General features: G+C 35.7%; 1 protein-coding gene across 1 annotated transcript in view; it reads left to right on the top strand.

The window, feature by feature from the left end:
• LOC149999409 (putative ATP-dependent RNA helicase DDX60) overlaps window positions 1-13,696 on the top strand; it is a 90,929-nt gene extending 77,233 nt beyond the window's left edge. Inside the window, exons 31-38 of the mRNA XM_090288843.1 lie at window positions 1,219-1,323; window positions 1,589-1,730; window positions 3,286-3,407; window positions 4,452-4,599; window positions 5,895-6,037; window positions 8,971-9,122; window positions 10,204-10,266; window positions 12,960-13,696. Of these exons, the coding sequence (XP_090144969.1) occupies window positions 1,219-1,323; window positions 1,589-1,730; window positions 3,286-3,407; window positions 4,452-4,599; window positions 5,895-6,037; window positions 8,971-9,122; window positions 10,204-10,266; window positions 12,960-13,059 (975 nt within the window). The 3' untranslated portion in view covers window positions 13,060-13,696. The remainder of the gene's footprint in view (window positions 1-1,218; window positions 1,324-1,588; window positions 1,731-3,285; window positions 3,408-4,451; window positions 4,600-5,894; window positions 6,038-8,970; window positions 9,123-10,203; window positions 10,267-12,959) is intronic.
• The last annotated feature ends 4,902 nt before the right edge of the window (window positions 13,697-18,598 follow it).

The following is an 18,598-nucleotide window of genomic DNA, read 5'->3' as shown; positions in this document are numbered from 1 at the left end:
AGGACATGGGATTATACAGTATCTTATTTTCTTCTAGTACAATCCAAGAGCTATAAGCTTTTAAACCCAATTTGTATTTATTACTAGTTTATATTTCTGTTTGTTAAAGGACAGATATGCCATGTAAAAATATGGTAAAACATATAATATGAAATCCAATGGAATCTTACATATTGCTGGTATCTGTGTGGTATAATAGATATGGGTAATATCTATAATATTTTATATTCTTTTATGTGATGGTCTATCAGGTGAGGTGTTGCCAGAGAAAATGGGCTCCTGTGATAATGTGAAAAAAGAATTTCAGACACACACCCGTGGGAGAAATTTAAGCATAGTTGCAAGATTTATTGGGGTGAAAAGAAATAATACTCCCTTGGGGATATAGAGAGCAGACGGGTTCTAGTGGCAGGTGCCCCAGTGTCCTTGCTAATCTTTCATATATTTTCTTGGTTTCAGAAACAAGCAGGCTGTCTTTCAAACTGGCCATCCTGTTTCCTGGGTTCCCTTGGGGCTGTTTTGGGACCTACCCTATCAAGTCCCTTTCCTGGGTCTTCTGGGGTCCCATGCCTTTATCCTAGCTGATCCTTTTCCTAGGATAGACTCTCCCCTTTATGCTTGCCATTTGGGCTCCTACTGCACACACCTACAGATTCTGCTTCATCATTTGGCTTCTACTTCACATGCACAGCAAAGGAATTTTCATCTTGCAGTTTATTCCTCCCCCCAGTAGTTCTGGCAAAAGAGCACTGTTCCCTGAGGAAATTAGAAAGCTAGTTTTTCCTGCCTGCTCAGGGATAACTTCCCTTTGGCAGAGGATGTGGCTTTCCCCTGGCGTATCTGTGAAGCTGTAGCTCTGGGACTTAATCAGGTTTAGCCAGTTTTGCTCCCTTCTCCTTTGTGAATACCTAACTAGCAACCCACACTGATGGCAAGAGAAATATTAGCTTGGTGTGTGAAAGGTAAGAAAGTAGTTGGGGGTATAAACTTGAGATTGGTTGGTTTGCATAAGATAAACTTGCTTTTAGGCAAGGTGTTATCTTTATGTATTAGCTAACCCTGGGAGGGGTAGTGTCTCCCCAGCCAGAATGTTTTTTTAAGATGTCAAAATATCATAATATACAGAAAACATTTAAAATTACAATATACCTACACTATCATTTATGAATATATTTTGTATCTGTAACATGGTGTGATTTAAAGTATTCTTCTTTAAAGGTGCTGTCCGTGCTAAAGCATTCATTGCTGTCCTTTAAACAACCCAGAACCATGGAGATGCTAAAACTTTACTTCTTGTTTTCTTTGCAGTTCCTGGTAAAAGAGGTATGATTGTACATTGTCTTTTTGTGAAATAAGATTGGCACTGTTTCTGTTTCTTATGCTGAATTAATTTATAGTCTTTAAAATGTTATATCCAATCATTAATAGTACTTAAAATTGATATAATTATCAGTTGGGCCAAGTAATGATTATCACTCCTTTTTATGTTGGCATTCGTTACTATTTTAAACTGGCACTGAATACATTCCTTATTGATTAATGTATATGGTGAGTTGAGTCAAACTAATACATTATTTTTGTTCTTTAGGGCTATTTAGATCAAGAAGGTAACCCGATGGGGTTTGCTGGACTCGTATCACATTTGCATTATCGTGAGCCTTCTAATCTTGTTTTTGTCAGTTTTCTTGTAAGCGGCCTTTTCCACAATCTCTGTCAGCCAACCTATAAAGGTAAGCTTGATGTGTCCTGTAGATAGTCTAAAACTAGCAAGAGCCTAGAGTGAAGTTAGCACTTAAGGAATATTTTTTTTTACAAAGAAATACAAGGTAATATTCAGATAATTTAGACATATGAAATTAGATAAAAGAAATTTTTTATATACCTACTAACATAGATTATATGGGAGACAGCTATATTTTGGGATGCCTATTTTAAAATATCAACTTCTTATTAACTTCAGTGATTCTTGACTCCAAGTTTTATAATACATTAAATAATATATAATATTTTAATAAAAATTTTCTTTTAATTAAATTTAATATATGCTCATCATAAAAAAGAAAAGCTTTATGTTAAACATATTTACTATTATTTGTGAATATTTTCTCCAATTTTTTTTCTTTGAATATAATTGTATTCTGTATTTAAATAGCTTATATTATGTTAACTGCATAATTTAGAATCTTGTTTTCTCCTTAAATATGTTTTTGTCACAATTACTTTTGTAAATTTTTGTTAATTCTGTTTGCAATACCTATGTAATATTACATTTAACACAGTTTTTGATTTTTATAATTAAATAGACCCCTTAAACAGTGTTCCTGAGACAAATGTTTCCCACTTCATACTTACATTTTTTAGAGTTCCTAATGCCTGGTGAATTCTGCCTTTTGCAGTATTACTTTATCTTCTATCATGAACCGATAGAAACACTCTATCAGTTATTGTACTGTTTTGTGAAACAAGGATATTCAGGAAATTCTGTCCTCCCAAAAGCTCTAAAAGAGAAGAAATAATTTCATGCATCAGAATGTGTCGTTTGTGTTTACTACTGTGTGTGTATGTGGAGAGAGTTGTGTATGCAGTTACAAACATGGAGATAGAAATTTGGTAACTTTATAAGGCAGATAATATGGCTATCACTATTTTGTGAATGATGAAACCGAGGTGCGAAGAAGTTAAATACATTACCATGGTCACAAAATGTAATAAGTGTCAGAACCAAGATGCAAATATACGTAGTCTGACTCTAGAGCTCAAGTTACTAAATGGAGTGCCTTTTAAACCACTACTGTATAACTCTTGTGTGTTGTGATAGACAGAGAGGAAGTCAAGTCAATCAAATTTTAATGTGAGTGACAGGAAGATAAGGTAGGGAGAGGTTATTGGTAGGATAAATTTTGAAAAGCCTTAAAATGCTAGGCTAAGAAGATTGCATTGTGTTTATGATACATTGAGATGCAATTGGAGAGTGTTGAATAGGTGAGAGATGTGATCATAAATGCTTTAGTAAAACTGATCATAGACAGAAGAGGGGAGAATCCAGGTCAGGAGACAAGGTGATTTGTGGTTGGGATAACTGAGGTCTCGAGTAGGAGTAGCAAGAATGGAAAAGAATGCATGGATGTAAAACTGCTAGGTGATATAGTTGTTCCTTAGTTGCTGTATTTGTCAAAAAGTTTTAGTTTACTTTATATTATGGAAAGTAATATTCAACTTAGACATCAAAAGTTGGATTAAAATACTTTTTTTACATTTGTTAACAAAATACTTTGTTTTATGTAGGCTCAAAACATTTTTCTCAAGATGTTATGGAAAAGCTTGTGTTAGTATTGGCAAATCTATTTGGAAGAATGTATCTTCCAGCAAAGTTTCAAGATACTAAAGTCAAATTTAATCAATCAAAGGTAAAATTTGTAATTGTGATAACACTAAATAATTAAGATTAATGAACCCTGCCACAAATGATTCAGCAGTAGAACAATTTTATTAAATGTAGGATTCATTTGTTTTATATACTAATAATTTTTGTTTCTGTAATCATTGTTATATTTAATCTGTATTTCATAAGTTTTCTCCTATAAACATATCAAAGGATTAAATACCTTGAGGAAATAATAGGATAAAAAGTTTTGCTCATGCTGTCTATTTGGAAGTATCAAATTATAGCACTTAGTGGTAAAGAAAAAATGTAGGTAATTATACATTAAATAAACTAACAGTTCCCATCATTGACCCTATGGTTATATTAGGATTTTTTTTTCACCTTGAAGTAGGACTGTAGTCAGGAAGTGTATGTTGTAAGCTATCATGTCCTTACTGAAAAAAATATTAGAATAGTCATCTAAGAAATCATATCTTGACTCATGTAACTAAAAGAAGGAAAACCCTTTTACAATTTTATTTGCAACATTTTCTTAGATCATGATTTCCTATTATTAAATACTGTTACTAATATATGCTGATTTTATTAGTTTTAATATTGTAATATGGTAGGATAATTAACAAAATATTAGCAAAATGAATCCAGGGAGGTTTTAAAAACCCTCCCAATCAAGTGAGGTTTATTTCAGGCGTGCATACAATGTGTCCTATGTTGTTGCCTGCTCTCTAAATGTGTCACTAGACTTTTTAACTGTCATAAGTCTAATGTCATTTGAAGTCATGCTTCTATTTAAAAGTTGGTTTTGATTAAATAGTGTGAAAGCACATTTTTAGGAGTAAAAGTATTGGTCTTGATAAAGGCAAGTAGAAACAAAAATTAAGTTTACCTTATTTTCAGGGATGAAGGAACAAAACAGTTATGTTATTGAATAAATAAATAAATGTAGAATTATATTGCAATGCTCTTTACCCTTCTTCCAAAGTTTAAGTTTTCAAGGAAAGTATATAGATCTCTCTGAAAAACATTTGGCCATTTGGCCTTCTTGGTTATCTCCTTGGTAATTTAGGTGTTCCTTGAGGATCTCCCTGAGGATTTTAATGCTGCTCTACATGAGTATAACAGGAAAATTACAGAAGATTTTGCCTCCTTCCTGCTAATTGTTTCCAAATTGGCTGATATGAAACAGGAATATCAACTCCCATTGTCAAAAATAAGTAAGTATATCTTATCTTCATTGTGAAATGATTTAAAGAATAAATAACCTTGCCTAAGAGTATTTTATACCAGAAGAAGAAGAGATTCCTAAAATATTAGTCTGCCTTAAAATAAGGGGATTCCTTCTGCTTTTCAAATAAAGAAACTGATTATTAGAAGTTAAAAAGGCAGTGGAGAATGAAAATCAATAGAGTCATTTATAAACCATCTTGATTAAAGGGTGCTTTTTGGTCAAGCCTGGAAAATGGAACAAGAACATAGATGAAGAGAAACTAGAGACTATTTTGTCACTTTTTTCCTTGAGAGGAAATATGCATAGTGTTTATGAATATCGTCTCTCAGCAGATACTTGGGTCCAAACTTTGGTTCTGCTGCTTGTTAAAGTGGGTCTTTGGACAAATGACTCCATATCCATGCCTCAGTTTTCTCAACAGGTATATGAAAAAGAGAATAACATTATCTACTTAGTTAGAGTGAGTTTGGATAATTAAGGTAATATATGTGAATATCTTAAAACTGTGCCTAACACATAGGCACACATTATTAATCTTTGCTATTGTTTTTATAAGCTATTGAATGGAACTCTTCCAGAGGAAAGTAAAGAGGAAAAAGGTTACTGGGATAAAGGGAATGGGTTGAGCTGTGGGTAGCAATTTCCTGGTTACATTATATCCTAACATCCTCAATTGAAAAAAAAGTCAAGGAAATGGAGCATGTAGCTTCTGGGGCCCTAGTAAAGTGAGAAGCAACATGAACAAAAGCAAAGAATAACAGTGCAGCCCTGTGAGCATTCCAGAGGAGGCAAAATAGGAGTATGTGCATATCTTGCCTCCATTACAAATTAAAGCCAGTTTTGAATACATGGCCTGGTGCTTTGTAAGAGTAGGAATGGAAAAAAAATTTCTTCTCTTATGCCATTTCCAAACCTAGTGATAGTGTCTCCTTGGAATACCCTACATAGAAACATTCTGAGGCCAAGTCTGAGTTCAGTGGGAAAAAAGTACCAAGGTAATGACAATAATTCTCTGTTAGAAGAGTTGAAAATTTAAATTGAGTCTTTTATTACCTGTTGATTGGAGTAAACAAAATTTTGTAATATTGATAATAATATTAATAACTAACATTTATTAAATATATTTTGTGCTAAGATGTGCTGTTGACTCAGTGTGATATATCTTACTCAGTCTTCATCATGTTGTTGGTCCTGGAGAGTCACACGGTCTAGAGCAGGTACATAAGGCTTAATAATGTGGCTAATTTTTAAAACAAATCCATCCCAACTTGTTATGGCCAGATTTCGCAGGTGAAGAATGTGAAGACTCCCAACTTGTGTCTCACTTGATGAGCTGCAAGGAAGGAAGAATAGCTATTTCTCCATTTGTTTGTCTCTCTGGGAACTCTGATAGTGATTTGCTTCAATCAAGAGCTCCAGACCATGTAAGTAGAAAATGGGGTTTTTAAATAAAAGGAATTTAAGAAAAAAAAATAGACTTATGCTTCCAGGCAGCTTAGAAAGGACTTCAAATTTCCCAGAGTGAAAAAGAAATCTAGGTGTATCAAGAGAAATACCCAGGCAATGGTGCTCTTGGGGCCAGTATGATTTGTTTCTCAGTGCTGGTTTGGCTCAGTGGATTGAGCGTCGGCCTGCGAGCTAAGTGTCGCTGGTTCGATCTTCCAGTCAGGGCACATCAGAGAAGGAAAACTCTGACTCCAAAAATCCTCCGCTGCCTTGCGGCATACCTCTTCAGGGGAAAGGCTAAGGGAGTAAACCCCGACAGAAAATCCGGAGCCGGAGTCCCTAAGGCGGTTTGACGTTGTAGTCAACACCGGCAACTCCTGCGGCGCACCTGAACCCAAGCTGTATTGACTCCGTCTTTCCCTTGGACCCTTCAGCTGCGAAGAGAGGGGGGGTCTGCTGCATGGGCAACAGCAGACCCTCCATATCACCCTGCCCAGGCTCTGTAGCTTCAGCTTCACTGGAGAGGACACTCCAGCGTCATCGCAAGATGTCGATTCAACACGGGAGGAGACAGATACCGTGTCACTCCCGAGTTGGACTGCACAGCCATTCTCGGCGGTGCAGATAGACTCTTAAGAAGCTACACCATCGTCTCTCGAGACGGACGGCTGCCGATACGATTGGCCTGAGGGACCCTGCTCCACTACATAGAACTTCAAGGACCACGCTCCATCGTTGAAGACTCTAGGAGACATTTACACAGTTTGCAGTTCAAAGAGCACCTAAAACTATCTTCAGGCTTTCCCAGTATTTCCCCAGAGGCTGTAAATCCTTTACATATTCTGGATCACTGACATCCAACATGGAGTGTGAAGAACTTCACACACTTGGAATATGCTGAGTAATTCATTTGACTGTTGGAATAAACTTTCAGAAATTTAATTGATGTCTTAATACAAATTTTGAGAAAGAAAATAAACTTTGTTACATTTGATACACAACATAATATTGAATATAAACTGTAATTGGAAAGTAAAATAAAAAAATAAAGGAAATGACATCTAAGGCAAAAACAACAAAAAGCAAAACAAGTTGGAGACCACCGCTCCAGATCCTGTGTGGAGCCCTGTGTGAATGGCTCTTTAAAGCCTTACCCCATCTAATTAGTCATATGTATAATAAACTGCCTTTGAAGAATGTGGATTTCTAGCATAGAAATAATAAAAGAGTCTGCTTTAGCTTATATGACCAATATTTTTATGGAGATTTTTTTTCCTGTATTTTATCTGTATGACTACATACAATTATTCACATAGGAATTTTGGAATATTTTTCTTTCACATTGAAAAAAACACATATTAATTGCCAAATATTATAATTTTCTCTTCTCTCTATCATACAATTATTTCAACTTATGGACATTATGCACCATTCATTTTTGTTTCCTTTCCATGTACAAGTTTTTCCATGGCTTTTGAAGAAACACAGATACAGTTATAATAAGATATAATGTCTATGTCTTACTGCCATATGATCATTATGAATTAGCAGTGACCTTAAAGGTGCAGGTATGAAGTGACTCAGACTCGAAGTTGTTACTGATGATGTGCTAGAGAGAAGGGGGAGCATACCCTTTCTCTACTTTGAAGCATCTAGCACTTGTGGATATTTCGAGTATCGCTTGATGGTAACATGCTCCCTGCCTTATCCAACTCACTTTATACAAACTTACAAGTGTAAGTTATAATCCCTTAAAACATATTTTGCTTTTATTGTTTGTTACATTTTAGTGTAATACTAAATATGCATACATACATTTCTGGAAAGGGCTTAAGATAAGCTATAAGGCATTAAACTAATAAGAACACTTATGTGCTCCTCCTCTACTTCATTTGCTTGACTCCACTTTCCACATGATAGCAACTGTCCTAAACTTTTGTGTTTTTATTTATCCTTTACAAATGTCAGATTCCAAAATCACATTTAATTTTTGATGCTTTTGCATATTATAAAAAGTGAAGGAATACTGTGGTCCTGGAAGTTGCTTTTTTACACCCAACACCATGCCTGTAAGATTCATTCATGCTGTGATGTGAAACTCTATTTTTACTACTTCATAACATTTTATAGTATGGAAGTAAAATAACCTGTTGATCTGTTCTCCTGCTAATAAGTGTTTGTGTTTGTCTAGTCTTTATTGTTCATAGGGCTGCTGTGAGCATCTGACACACATGTGCAAAAGTTTCTGAGTATAAATAATCTGTATTTTCAGGGTCCAAATAATTTTCTGGATCATAATGAAATAAAAATATTATAAGAAATGTTAATAATAGTAACTTTCCGAGCTATTGCCAAGTCATTTTAGAATATAGTTGTACCAATTTACACTTTCACTAACAATGTACAAGAGTTCCTACTGGTCCTGCCAAGTATAGTTTTCAAAAAAAGAGTAGACATGGAAAACTACTAATTGGCTTTCTTAATTTTTCTTCTTTTCTTCCTTTCTTCCCCTCCTTCCTTTTTATTATGAATTATATAAATTGTTAGTATTGTTCAGAAAAGTGCCAACTCCCTGATACCGTGTTTATAAAGATATTTCATGTGTCAATTAGGATAATGATAACATTTTAAATTAGTTTTCCTTTCCTAATGAGTCTTGCTGTAGTCCAGGCTTGATGGTTGAAGTTGCCCTCAGTTTACTGTGAAGCAATAATGTTCACGGGTGGAGCCAAGCCATTCTCTAAGCTGGCTTAGCATGGCACTACCAGTGTGTAGGAAAGACATTCTCTTCCCTCACCAAAAGAGTCTGCTTTAAAAATGTTGTTTCAAGGAACCCAAAAAAGCACAATGTAAGAAATTATAAACTTTCTTTATGCATAATAACAAATTTAAAAAAACTGTATTCCTTCAGGTCATTCTGCGCACGATTGGTATCAATTACACTCAGGCTCCTTTGCTTTGGCCACAGAAATTTGATAACCAAGGAAGAAGAATGCCACTTAATTCTTATGCACTTGATTTCTATAAACATGGCTCCTTGACAGGATTAGTCCAGGACAACAAGTATGTTTTATTGGTCTCCATATATATCGTTCCTTCTCTCTCTCCTTCCTTGTCGACCTCTGTCTTTTGTCTTTAGCTCTAGTTCTCTATCTTCACCTCCATCTCTGTTGATCTCCTTCTCCCTAAAATTCATTTTGCTTAATGAATTTTAGGCAAAAGCCTTTTTACAATTTCAAGTATGGGTTAATCATGCTAAACATACTGGGATTTTATTCTTACACACTAATGGCAAGAGAGCATGTCAGTTTCTTTGCTTTTTTTTTAATTTGTGGTTTACCAGAAAAATCTTGGGACGTAGGCTGACTCACTTGATATAAAGATTTACTCTAAAGGCACATTTTCACTTATTCACAGATATGTTTTTATTTATTAAGTATCCTATTTATTCATTATTAGATATTTTAAAACTGAGTAACAAATAATGCCATGCTCTTCATTACCTGAGAGAATATATAGAAAGTACGCAATTCACACATGTGAGGACTGAAAAAAATGATAATTGTTTGGCAGGGAAACCATTTCTAAAAATAGCAAGAATAAGTCTTCTTGGATTTATTGGCCCAGGTACTGAGCACAGAGATGTGGGGAAGAGCATTCCATCACTCCAATCATGAACTCAGTGTGCGTTTTACATAAAATTGGAACAATTCTTATTGAATTGAAGTATTTATAACTTCTGACACGTGAGAAATATTGATTCTTTTAAAAATATGACTCATTATTGTGAATAAAACAGTTAGGATATTAGTAACTAATTCATTGGGTTCTTCCCCTTTGATTCTCTAGCTCTCATTTGTTCCCCAGCTTTACTTTCCTACTTTGGTTTGCTCCTGAGACTGGGTCAGCCTCTGGTGTGTATTGATTATCTATGGCTGTGATACTTAGGACTCAGATTCACAATCGTCATTTCCACAGATTAAATCATCCTCTGGAAGTCTGTGGGAAAAATGATTCTGGTAAATACATCTTGACAGACAAAAGTAATCTAGTATTATTGACACATCTAGAATTTCAATTATGAAATAAGAAGTTCTTTAGTGTTTTTTTATGCTGTTAATGTTCTAAATACTGTTTTGTTTAGGATGAATGAAGGAGACGCTTATTGGTTGTTGAAAGATTTTTCACTCACTATTCGATCTATCAGGTATGTTATATATTTTAAATACTAATTTTGAGTTTTCCAATAATTTAGTGGTAATTTGAAAAAATGTTGAAGTCACACTTAAAGATGTCATTGAGCCTCCAATCTGCATGCAGTTCTAGACTTCATGAATGTTCCTTTTTTCTGTCACTCACTTTAAAAAATGTATACCTACACATAATTTGCCATGAATCCCTTCATTGTGGAGTTTTTGCCAATCATGTCATTTTATTTATTTTATCTGAGATTAATAAGACATATTTGGACTTTTTATGTGGAGAATGAAATTTTTAGGATGGTGGAGCAGAGGAACCTGCTCTAGACTGAGTATTCCTTAAATGTTCTTAGTTATCCAAGTTACAGTCTCAGAGAATCCCAAGAAACTTCAAAGACTTTGGAGCTGTCTCAAAAGCTGAGCCTAGGAAAATCATTCGTTCATTTTTATGAAAGTATTGAAGTATTATTGATTTGAAGTGTAATCTAAACATTTGAGATGGAGAATTATTAAATCAATTCCTGCTTTAAAAAAAACTTACAGTATTTTGAGAGGAAACTGACTTGTAGATGTTATACAGGTAGAAGTGCTAGGATGATGGATAAAACGTGACCCACTCTTTCTTGAATTCAGAAAAGGATTCTCAAGTGAAGTAATTTTCCGACTAAGTCTTAAAGGATGGGGCAGAGGGAATAGTGTTTTCAAAGGACAGAAGTGAGAAAGGGCCGGCGGGGCCAGGCACGGACTGCAAGCTCTGTGTGCTGGCGTGTAGACTATGGGGTTGTGACAGGGATGAGATGCTGAGGTGTTTAAAGCAGCTTTTTAAAGGCAATTCAGATGTCTATTGAAAAGGGTCTTTATTGTCATATTATGGAGTTTAAGCTTACTATTAAGAGCAGTGTGTAGACAGTGGATAAGAATGAGTGTGATATGGGTCTGTGGTTTATGTATGTGACAGAATGTGTATGATTTATGTGCATGGTGGAGACCCGGAGGCTATAGCCATCATGCAGGTGAGAATGAGTGAGCTTCTGAATTAAGGAAAGAGAAGTAAGGAGAAATATTTATGCGATAGTGAAATCTAAAAAAAGACAAAAACAAAATAAACAAAATAAAACAAAAGCAGACTCATAGAAACAGACATCAAACTGATAGTTGCCAGAGGGGAGCAAGAGGGGGAATGGGAGAAAGTGGTGCAAGGAGTGTTGTCAATATTGTGATAAGTTTGCGTGGTGACAGTTGAGGACTGGACTTAGTGTGGTGATCACATTGTGAGAAATACAAATGTTAAATCACTATATAGTACACCCGAAACTTATAGAAGATTGTATTCCAACATTATTTTATTAAGTAAAATAAAATTAAAATTAAACAAAGCATTCAAAGAAATTGTCAATCAATTTCATGCAGTTGGTGAAGATGCCAAGGTTTCTAACTTAGATACACAGGAAACATAGGTATACAGATGAGATTTAGGGACTGACAACCAAAAAGAATGTGTTGTATCACCTGTGGGCTATCATTCAGGAGGAAATTTTCAGTAGTTGTAATTATGTCTGTGACGAGGAGGAAACACAAAGTTGTAAATATAGACCTGGTCATTCATTTTGGTAGGTCAATGAAGACACTAGGAAAACAAACTGGAATTCTAGTGGAACTAAGTTAGATACAATTATAAAAGGCTGATAAAGATCAGATCTTGGTTGTTTTTCAGTCCTGGATCAGCCCAGCTACAGCGTTCATTCTCGAATTTCCTCTCCCTTTGTCTGTCGCCTGTATTTTAGTTTCTTCGTGCTGCTATAACAACTTATTGTACCACAAACTTAGTGGTTGAAACCAACACAAATTTATTCATATAATGTTGGAAGTCAGAAGTTCAGAATGGGTCTCACTGAGTTAAAATCAAGGTGTTGGCAGGCTTGCATTCCTTTCTGGAGGCTTTAGGACAGTCTTCTTTATTATTTATTCCAGCTTCTAAAGGCTGCTGGCATTACTGCAACTGTGGCTCCTTTCTATGCCCAAAGCCTGCACTGGTGGGTAGAGTCTCACACTGCATCACTCTGACATTAATTTTCTCCTGCCTCCCTCTTCTACTAACAAGGACCTTTGAGACTATCTTGGACCTACCTAGATTATCCAGGGTAATGTTCCCATCTCAAGGTCAGCTGGTTATCTGCAAACTTAATTCTCCTTTGCCATCTAACCTAACATATTCCTCAATTTCTGGGCATATCTGGAGGGCCGTTATTCTGTTTACCACACCATGGTTTCTTTGTTTTCTTACACATCTAGGTAAAGGAAGGAATAGTTTGCTCCTTACAGAGGTAGTTGCCTGTGGGTTTCAGTATGTAGTGGACACAGTAGCAGAAAAACAAACAAATACAGAATGGCTTCATAGGAGACTTGGGTAGAAAGGAAGGAAAATCTTGGTGGCTGCTATAGAAGGGTGGAGGAAGTGGCTTTAAAATCCTCTTAGTAATGGACATGAACTACAGCAATAGTCTGCGAGTTGTCTTGTTATCTTTGTTTTTTTGTACACAATTTTTTGAAATCAATATGTTTGTCATTATTCTTCATTGTTTGCTAACATTTTGTATCTAGTGAGATTTATTTAATTCTGCCTACCTGGGGAAAGCCCTTCTTATAATACTGATGACTCCTCTAAAACAAGTGGTTCATATATGTTTATTTTTATTTACAGTGTTTCTTTGCGTGAACTATGTAAAAATGAAGAAGACAATGTGGTCTTAGCATTTGAACAACTGACTACAACCTTTTCTGAAAAACTTAAGAAAGTCTAAATACAAAGTCTATCTAAACCACTTAAAATATTTTCATGGGCATTTTTCAAGTCCTATTTTATGATTCTCATCTTTTTTGTCAGAAATACATATATGATGAAGAAGAAAAAGCAAGCACTTTGGAGTCAGAGTTGTGATCAAACCTGCTGTGTTCTCTCATGTGTACCATTGCATGAATTATTTAATATTTCTGAGTTTTGGTTTCTTTATATAGTTGAGTAATTATACTTAGGTATCAGCTAGTTTCAGATCTATTGAGAAAATGAAAGGACTTCGTATGTGACTAAAAATAATTTTTACTCTGTGAAACATAATCAAATATTACATTCTGAACATTTTTCTCAGTAATGTCATAGTTTGTAAAGTGTTTAGTAAGGCTAAAATAAATGGTAACAGTATCCTGAAGTTAAAATGTATTCTCTCTAACTGACCTAAATGTGATTACATGACTTAGATATATGGCTATTAAAACAGGATCTTCCAGAATCTTAAACTGCTAATTTAAAATTATAAATGAGAGTTTTGGTTATAAATTCTCTGATGTTTTAAAATTAAATGAAGCCTATGATTTGGCTTGATTTTAATTGTATATAAGTGGCTTGAAAACTACAAAGAAATAAAGTGGGTTTAATCTACATATCACTGGTCTTTTTTTGTTAAATCTATGCATCTGTCAATCCATTTGCACACACATATGAATTTTATATAATAGTTTATGCATACATTTTACCCTTCGACAACATAGGCTTGAGTACAGAGTTTGGGTCCACTTATACATGAGTTTTTCCAATAAGTATATGGCAATTTTTTTTGGAGATTTGTGACAATTTGAAAATACTTGCAGATGAACCATGGAGCCTGCACTATTGAAAAAATTAAGAAAAAAATAGGCATGTCATGAATGCATAAGATATGTGTAGACTAGTCTATTTTATCATTTATTACCATGAAATATGACAGAGCCAATCAAGGAAATTATGGAAAGGGCTATGGATATGGTAGTGGTGGTGGTGAAGGGCTACAAGATACGGATCTTGGAGAAATTCAAGAGCTAAAGACACTGCGCCGGAACAATGAACAAAAGATGACCGGTTGGAGATGAGCACTTCCGAACCAGTGCCAGAGGTTGAGGAAGACGCAGAAGAAGCCGTGCCCAAAACAAATTGACACTAGACAATCAGGCAGAAGGGTTCTGACTGTCCAAGTCAAGAGGCAACGTACCAAATGGGAGAAAATATTTTTAAATCATATATTTGACAAGGGTTTAATATCCAAAATACATAAAGAACTCATACAACTCAATAGCAAGCAAACAAATAAATAATCTGATTAAAAAATGGGCATAGGGTCTGCATAGATATTTTTCTAAGGAATGCATACAGATGGCCAACCTCACTAATCATCAGTGAAATGCAAATCAAAACCACAATGTATCACCTCATACTTGTTAGAATGGCTATCACTTAAAAAAGTAAGAGATTATAAGTGCTGGCAAGTATGTGGGAATTTTTGTTTACGAGTGTTAGGAATGTAAATTGGTGCAGCCACTATGGAAAACAGTATGGAAGTTCATCACAAAATTAAAAATAGAAGTACCATATGATCTAGCAATCCTGGGTGTTTATCTGAAGGAAACAAAACAGTAACTTGAAAAGATATATGCACTTCCATGTTCACTGAAGCATTATTTACAGTAACCAAGACAAGAAGCAACCTAGCTGTCCATTAATGGGCGAATGGATAAAGAAAAAATAAATACATGTAATGAATATTATTTGGCCATAAAAAAGAATTAAATCTTACTGTCTGTGACAACACTGATGGACTTTGAGGGCATTGTTGTAAGTGAAATAAGTCAGAGAAAGACAAAGATTGTATAATCTTACTTATACAAGGAATCTAAACAAACAAACAAACCAAAAACTGAATTTATAGGTACAGAAAATGTATTGGTGGTTGCCAGAGGCAGAAGGTAGGTGGTAAGTGAAACAGGTGAAGGGGGTCAAAAGGTAAAACTTTCAACTATAAAATAAAGGAAATGGAATATAATATACAGCATTGTGACTACAGTTAATAATGCATTGTATATTTAAAAGTTGCTAAGACAGTAAGTCTTAAAAGTTTTCATCACAGGAAAAAAAACTGTAACTATGTGTGGTGATGGATGTTAACTAGACTTGTGACAATTTCACAACATATGCAAATATTAACTCATTATGTTGTACACCTAATGCTAATATGTCAGTTATATGCCTAATGAAAAAGTAAAAAAATAATACAGAGAGATCTCATATAGCCTTTATGCAGATCCCCAGATGGTAACATTTTGGCTAACTGTACTGTTGCATAATACATTATCAGAACCTGGAAACTGATATAAATATAATCCATTATTCAGATTCCATCAGTTTTACATGCATTCACGTGTGTGTATTTACTTCTGTGAAGTTTGATCACAGATGTAGGTTTGTATATCCACCACCATAGTCAAGATACAGAACAGTTCATTACCATAATGAACCCTCATATTATCATTTTTTAACTACCTCCCTTAGCCTCCTACCTCTGGCTTTCCCCTTCTTATTTGATTCCACACTCTGCACCCCCCCGCCCCCGGCTGTTCCTAAGCTCTAGCAAACACTAGTTGTTCCCATTTTTGTAATTTTTTCATTTCAAGATCTATGTAACTAGAATCACATAGTACGTAGTCTTTTGATATAGGTTTTTTCACTCAGCATAATTTCTTTGAGAGCTATCCAAGTTGTTGCATTATCAATAGTATGTTCCTTGTTATTGCTGAGTGGTTTTCCATGGTATGGATGTGCTACAATTTGCTTAACCATTCAACCCATTGAGGTAAGTAGGTATTTTATTAAAGGAAGAGCATATTAAAGACTCGTTGCAATTTTACCTTTGGCATGTGCTGAGTTCTTTATGGAAATTACTTCAGTTAATTCTTACAAGAAACATGGAATATGTAATAATTGTTTGCATATTGTCAATGTAGAAATTTAGATTCAGAGCAATTAGATTACCTGCTCAAGATGATGCAGCTAGTGAGTATAAAGCTCACTTATCTGATGAATTAGAACCCAAACAATCTGGTTTGAAAAGGCTCCCTCTTAATTGTCAGATGTTCTATCTTGAATAACAATCAATCTTTATTGATAGCATAATTTGCTAAATGTCTTACAGGTAATAAATCATTTATTTTGTAAAGCATCCCTTGAGATAAGCATATAAGAGTTTAATACAATATGTTTTGGGAACACAGAAAAAGTAGCAATTATATCTGCTTAGAATTATTGAGGAAGACATAACATAAACAGCTGGACTTTTTAATTAGTTAATTAATTAATATACTTAATTGATTATGCTGTTACAGTTGCTCCAATTTCTTTTCCCTTTGTTTCCCTCCACCCAGTGACTCCCTCTCTGTTCAGTTGTTCCCCCCTTTAGTCCATGCTCATTGGTTGTGCATATAGTTCTTCTCAATATCTTCCTGTCTACTCCACTCCCTCCTACTATGCTTCTTAATTCCTGTACCATCTCCTTCCCTTTCCCCCCTCCCCCTTCCCTGATCACCTCCCCTCATAATGTTGCCCATACCTATAATGCTTTTCCCACTCTCATTGCCTACTTAGTTTGCCTTTGTTTCTGTTCCCTAGCTTCTGTTGTCGATTGTTGTGATACAGTTTTCATTTTAATATTCATAGTTTTGATCCTCTTTCTCCTAAACAAGTCCTTTTAACATTTCATATAACAGTGGTTTGAATCTGATGAACTCCTTCAGTTTTACTTTGTCCTGGAAGCACTTTCTCTGCCCTTCTAGTCTGAATGACAGCTTCACTGGATAGAGTAATCATGGTTGTAGGTTTTTGCTTTTCATTACTTTGAATATTTCTTGCCAGTCCCTTCTTGTCTGCAGAATTTCTTTTGAGAAATCAGCTGATAGTCTTATTGGGACCCCTTTGTATGTAATTCTCTTCTTCACTCTTGCTGCTTTTAAGATTCTCTCTTTATCCTTAATTTCTGACATTTTGATTATAATGTGTCTTGGTGTGGTTTTCCCTGGGTCCAGTATTTTTGGAACTCTCTGTGCTTCCTGGACCTGTAAGTCTATTTTTTCCCCCAAGTTAGGGAAGTTCTGCTTCATTATTTTTTCACATAATTTTTCAATTTCTAGTGCTTCTCCTTCACCTTCTGGCAACCCTATGATTCAGATGTTGGCCTGCTTATAGCAGTCCGATAAGTTTCTGAGCCTCTCCTCATTTTCCTCACTTTCCATTTCCTCTTTCTGCACTGGTTGACTGTTTGTTCCTTCCCTGTGTTCCAATTTGTTGATTTGATCCCTAGTTTTCTTTCCTTCACCACTAGTTTTGTATGTGTTTTCATTCATTTCAGCAGGACCACCCTTCATTCCTTCCCCATCTTGTTTAAGATGTGCTGTTAAGTCTGTAAGCATTCGTACAACCAAAGCTGTGAACTCTGTCTCAGAAAGCATTCCTATCTGCTGCTTTGTTAGATTAGATACTTGCTGTCTGGTCAGTTGCATCACCAGGATCTCTATCATTATCTGTGCCATTTTGACAGTTTTGTGTTTACCTTTGCTTCCTGGACGGGACTGTCACACCGCCTATGTTATAGGGGGCAGAGCCTTCTGTACTCATCACAACCAGGCGACCCTTCTCACCACGCTGTGGCATTTTCTGTGGGGGGCGGGGGTCCCAGATGGATTCCTGCCATTTTCTCTCTACTGAGAGACTGGGAGCCTCCTCCTCTGTCCCCACAACCTCTGATCCTCACAGTCCGAGGCGATAGGGGTCTGCCTTCCCCAGCATTGGAATCGCAAGCTGATGGGTCTGGTCTGCAGCAGGAGGTGCTCCCCAGGTGCTTCTCGCCTCCCCTTAAATATGAGTATCTGTGCTTATCGAGGTCCTGCCACCTGTCACCGCTGCTGCTGCTGCCAGCACAGCTTGACCTCTCTGCCCCAACTTTGCCCCTCTTACCTGTCTGGATGAGCACCACTTCTTTATAACTTCATATGTTGGACTTCCATTTATTTTCAGGAACTTCTGGTTATTTATGGTTTTGTGGTAGTTGTATTACTTCTTAGTTGTGGAGGGAGACAGAGTGTGTCAGTCTAGGCCTCCATCTTGGACCGAAGCGACAGCTGGATGTTTATAAAACACTTCATGGAGACCCATTGGAGTCAGCAAAGCATGTAGGTAAAATGTCCAAACTTCTGGAATGAATAAAAGTTGTGTGGCGACTGGAATAAAAAAATAATACAGGAGACACAGACCAGTTGGGAGGTTCTTAAAACAGTCAAAGTTAGAGCTGATAAAACAAGAACTTTAACAGGGGCAGTAGGGCTAGGCATGGAAAGAAGGGATGAATGAGAAAGGTATTTAGGAAATACTGTTGACAAGATCAGATAGTGGATTAAATATGAAACTGGTAGTAGAAGAGGTGGGTTTCTCATTTGAAGGGAAGAATGGATTTGGGTGCCATTAAACTATGTAAGATATATCAGGGC

The sequence above is a fragment of the Furipterus horrens genome, unplaced genomic scaffold (assembly GCF_987537825.1).
Source record: "Furipterus horrens unplaced genomic scaffold, mFurHor1.1.pri manual_scaffold_10, whole genome shotgun sequence".
Lineage (NCBI taxonomy): Eukaryota > Metazoa > Chordata > Mammalia > Chiroptera > Furipteridae > Furipterus > Furipterus horrens.
Note: the sequence above shows the minus strand (reverse complement) of the source record. Positions and strands in the feature narration are given on the sequence as shown.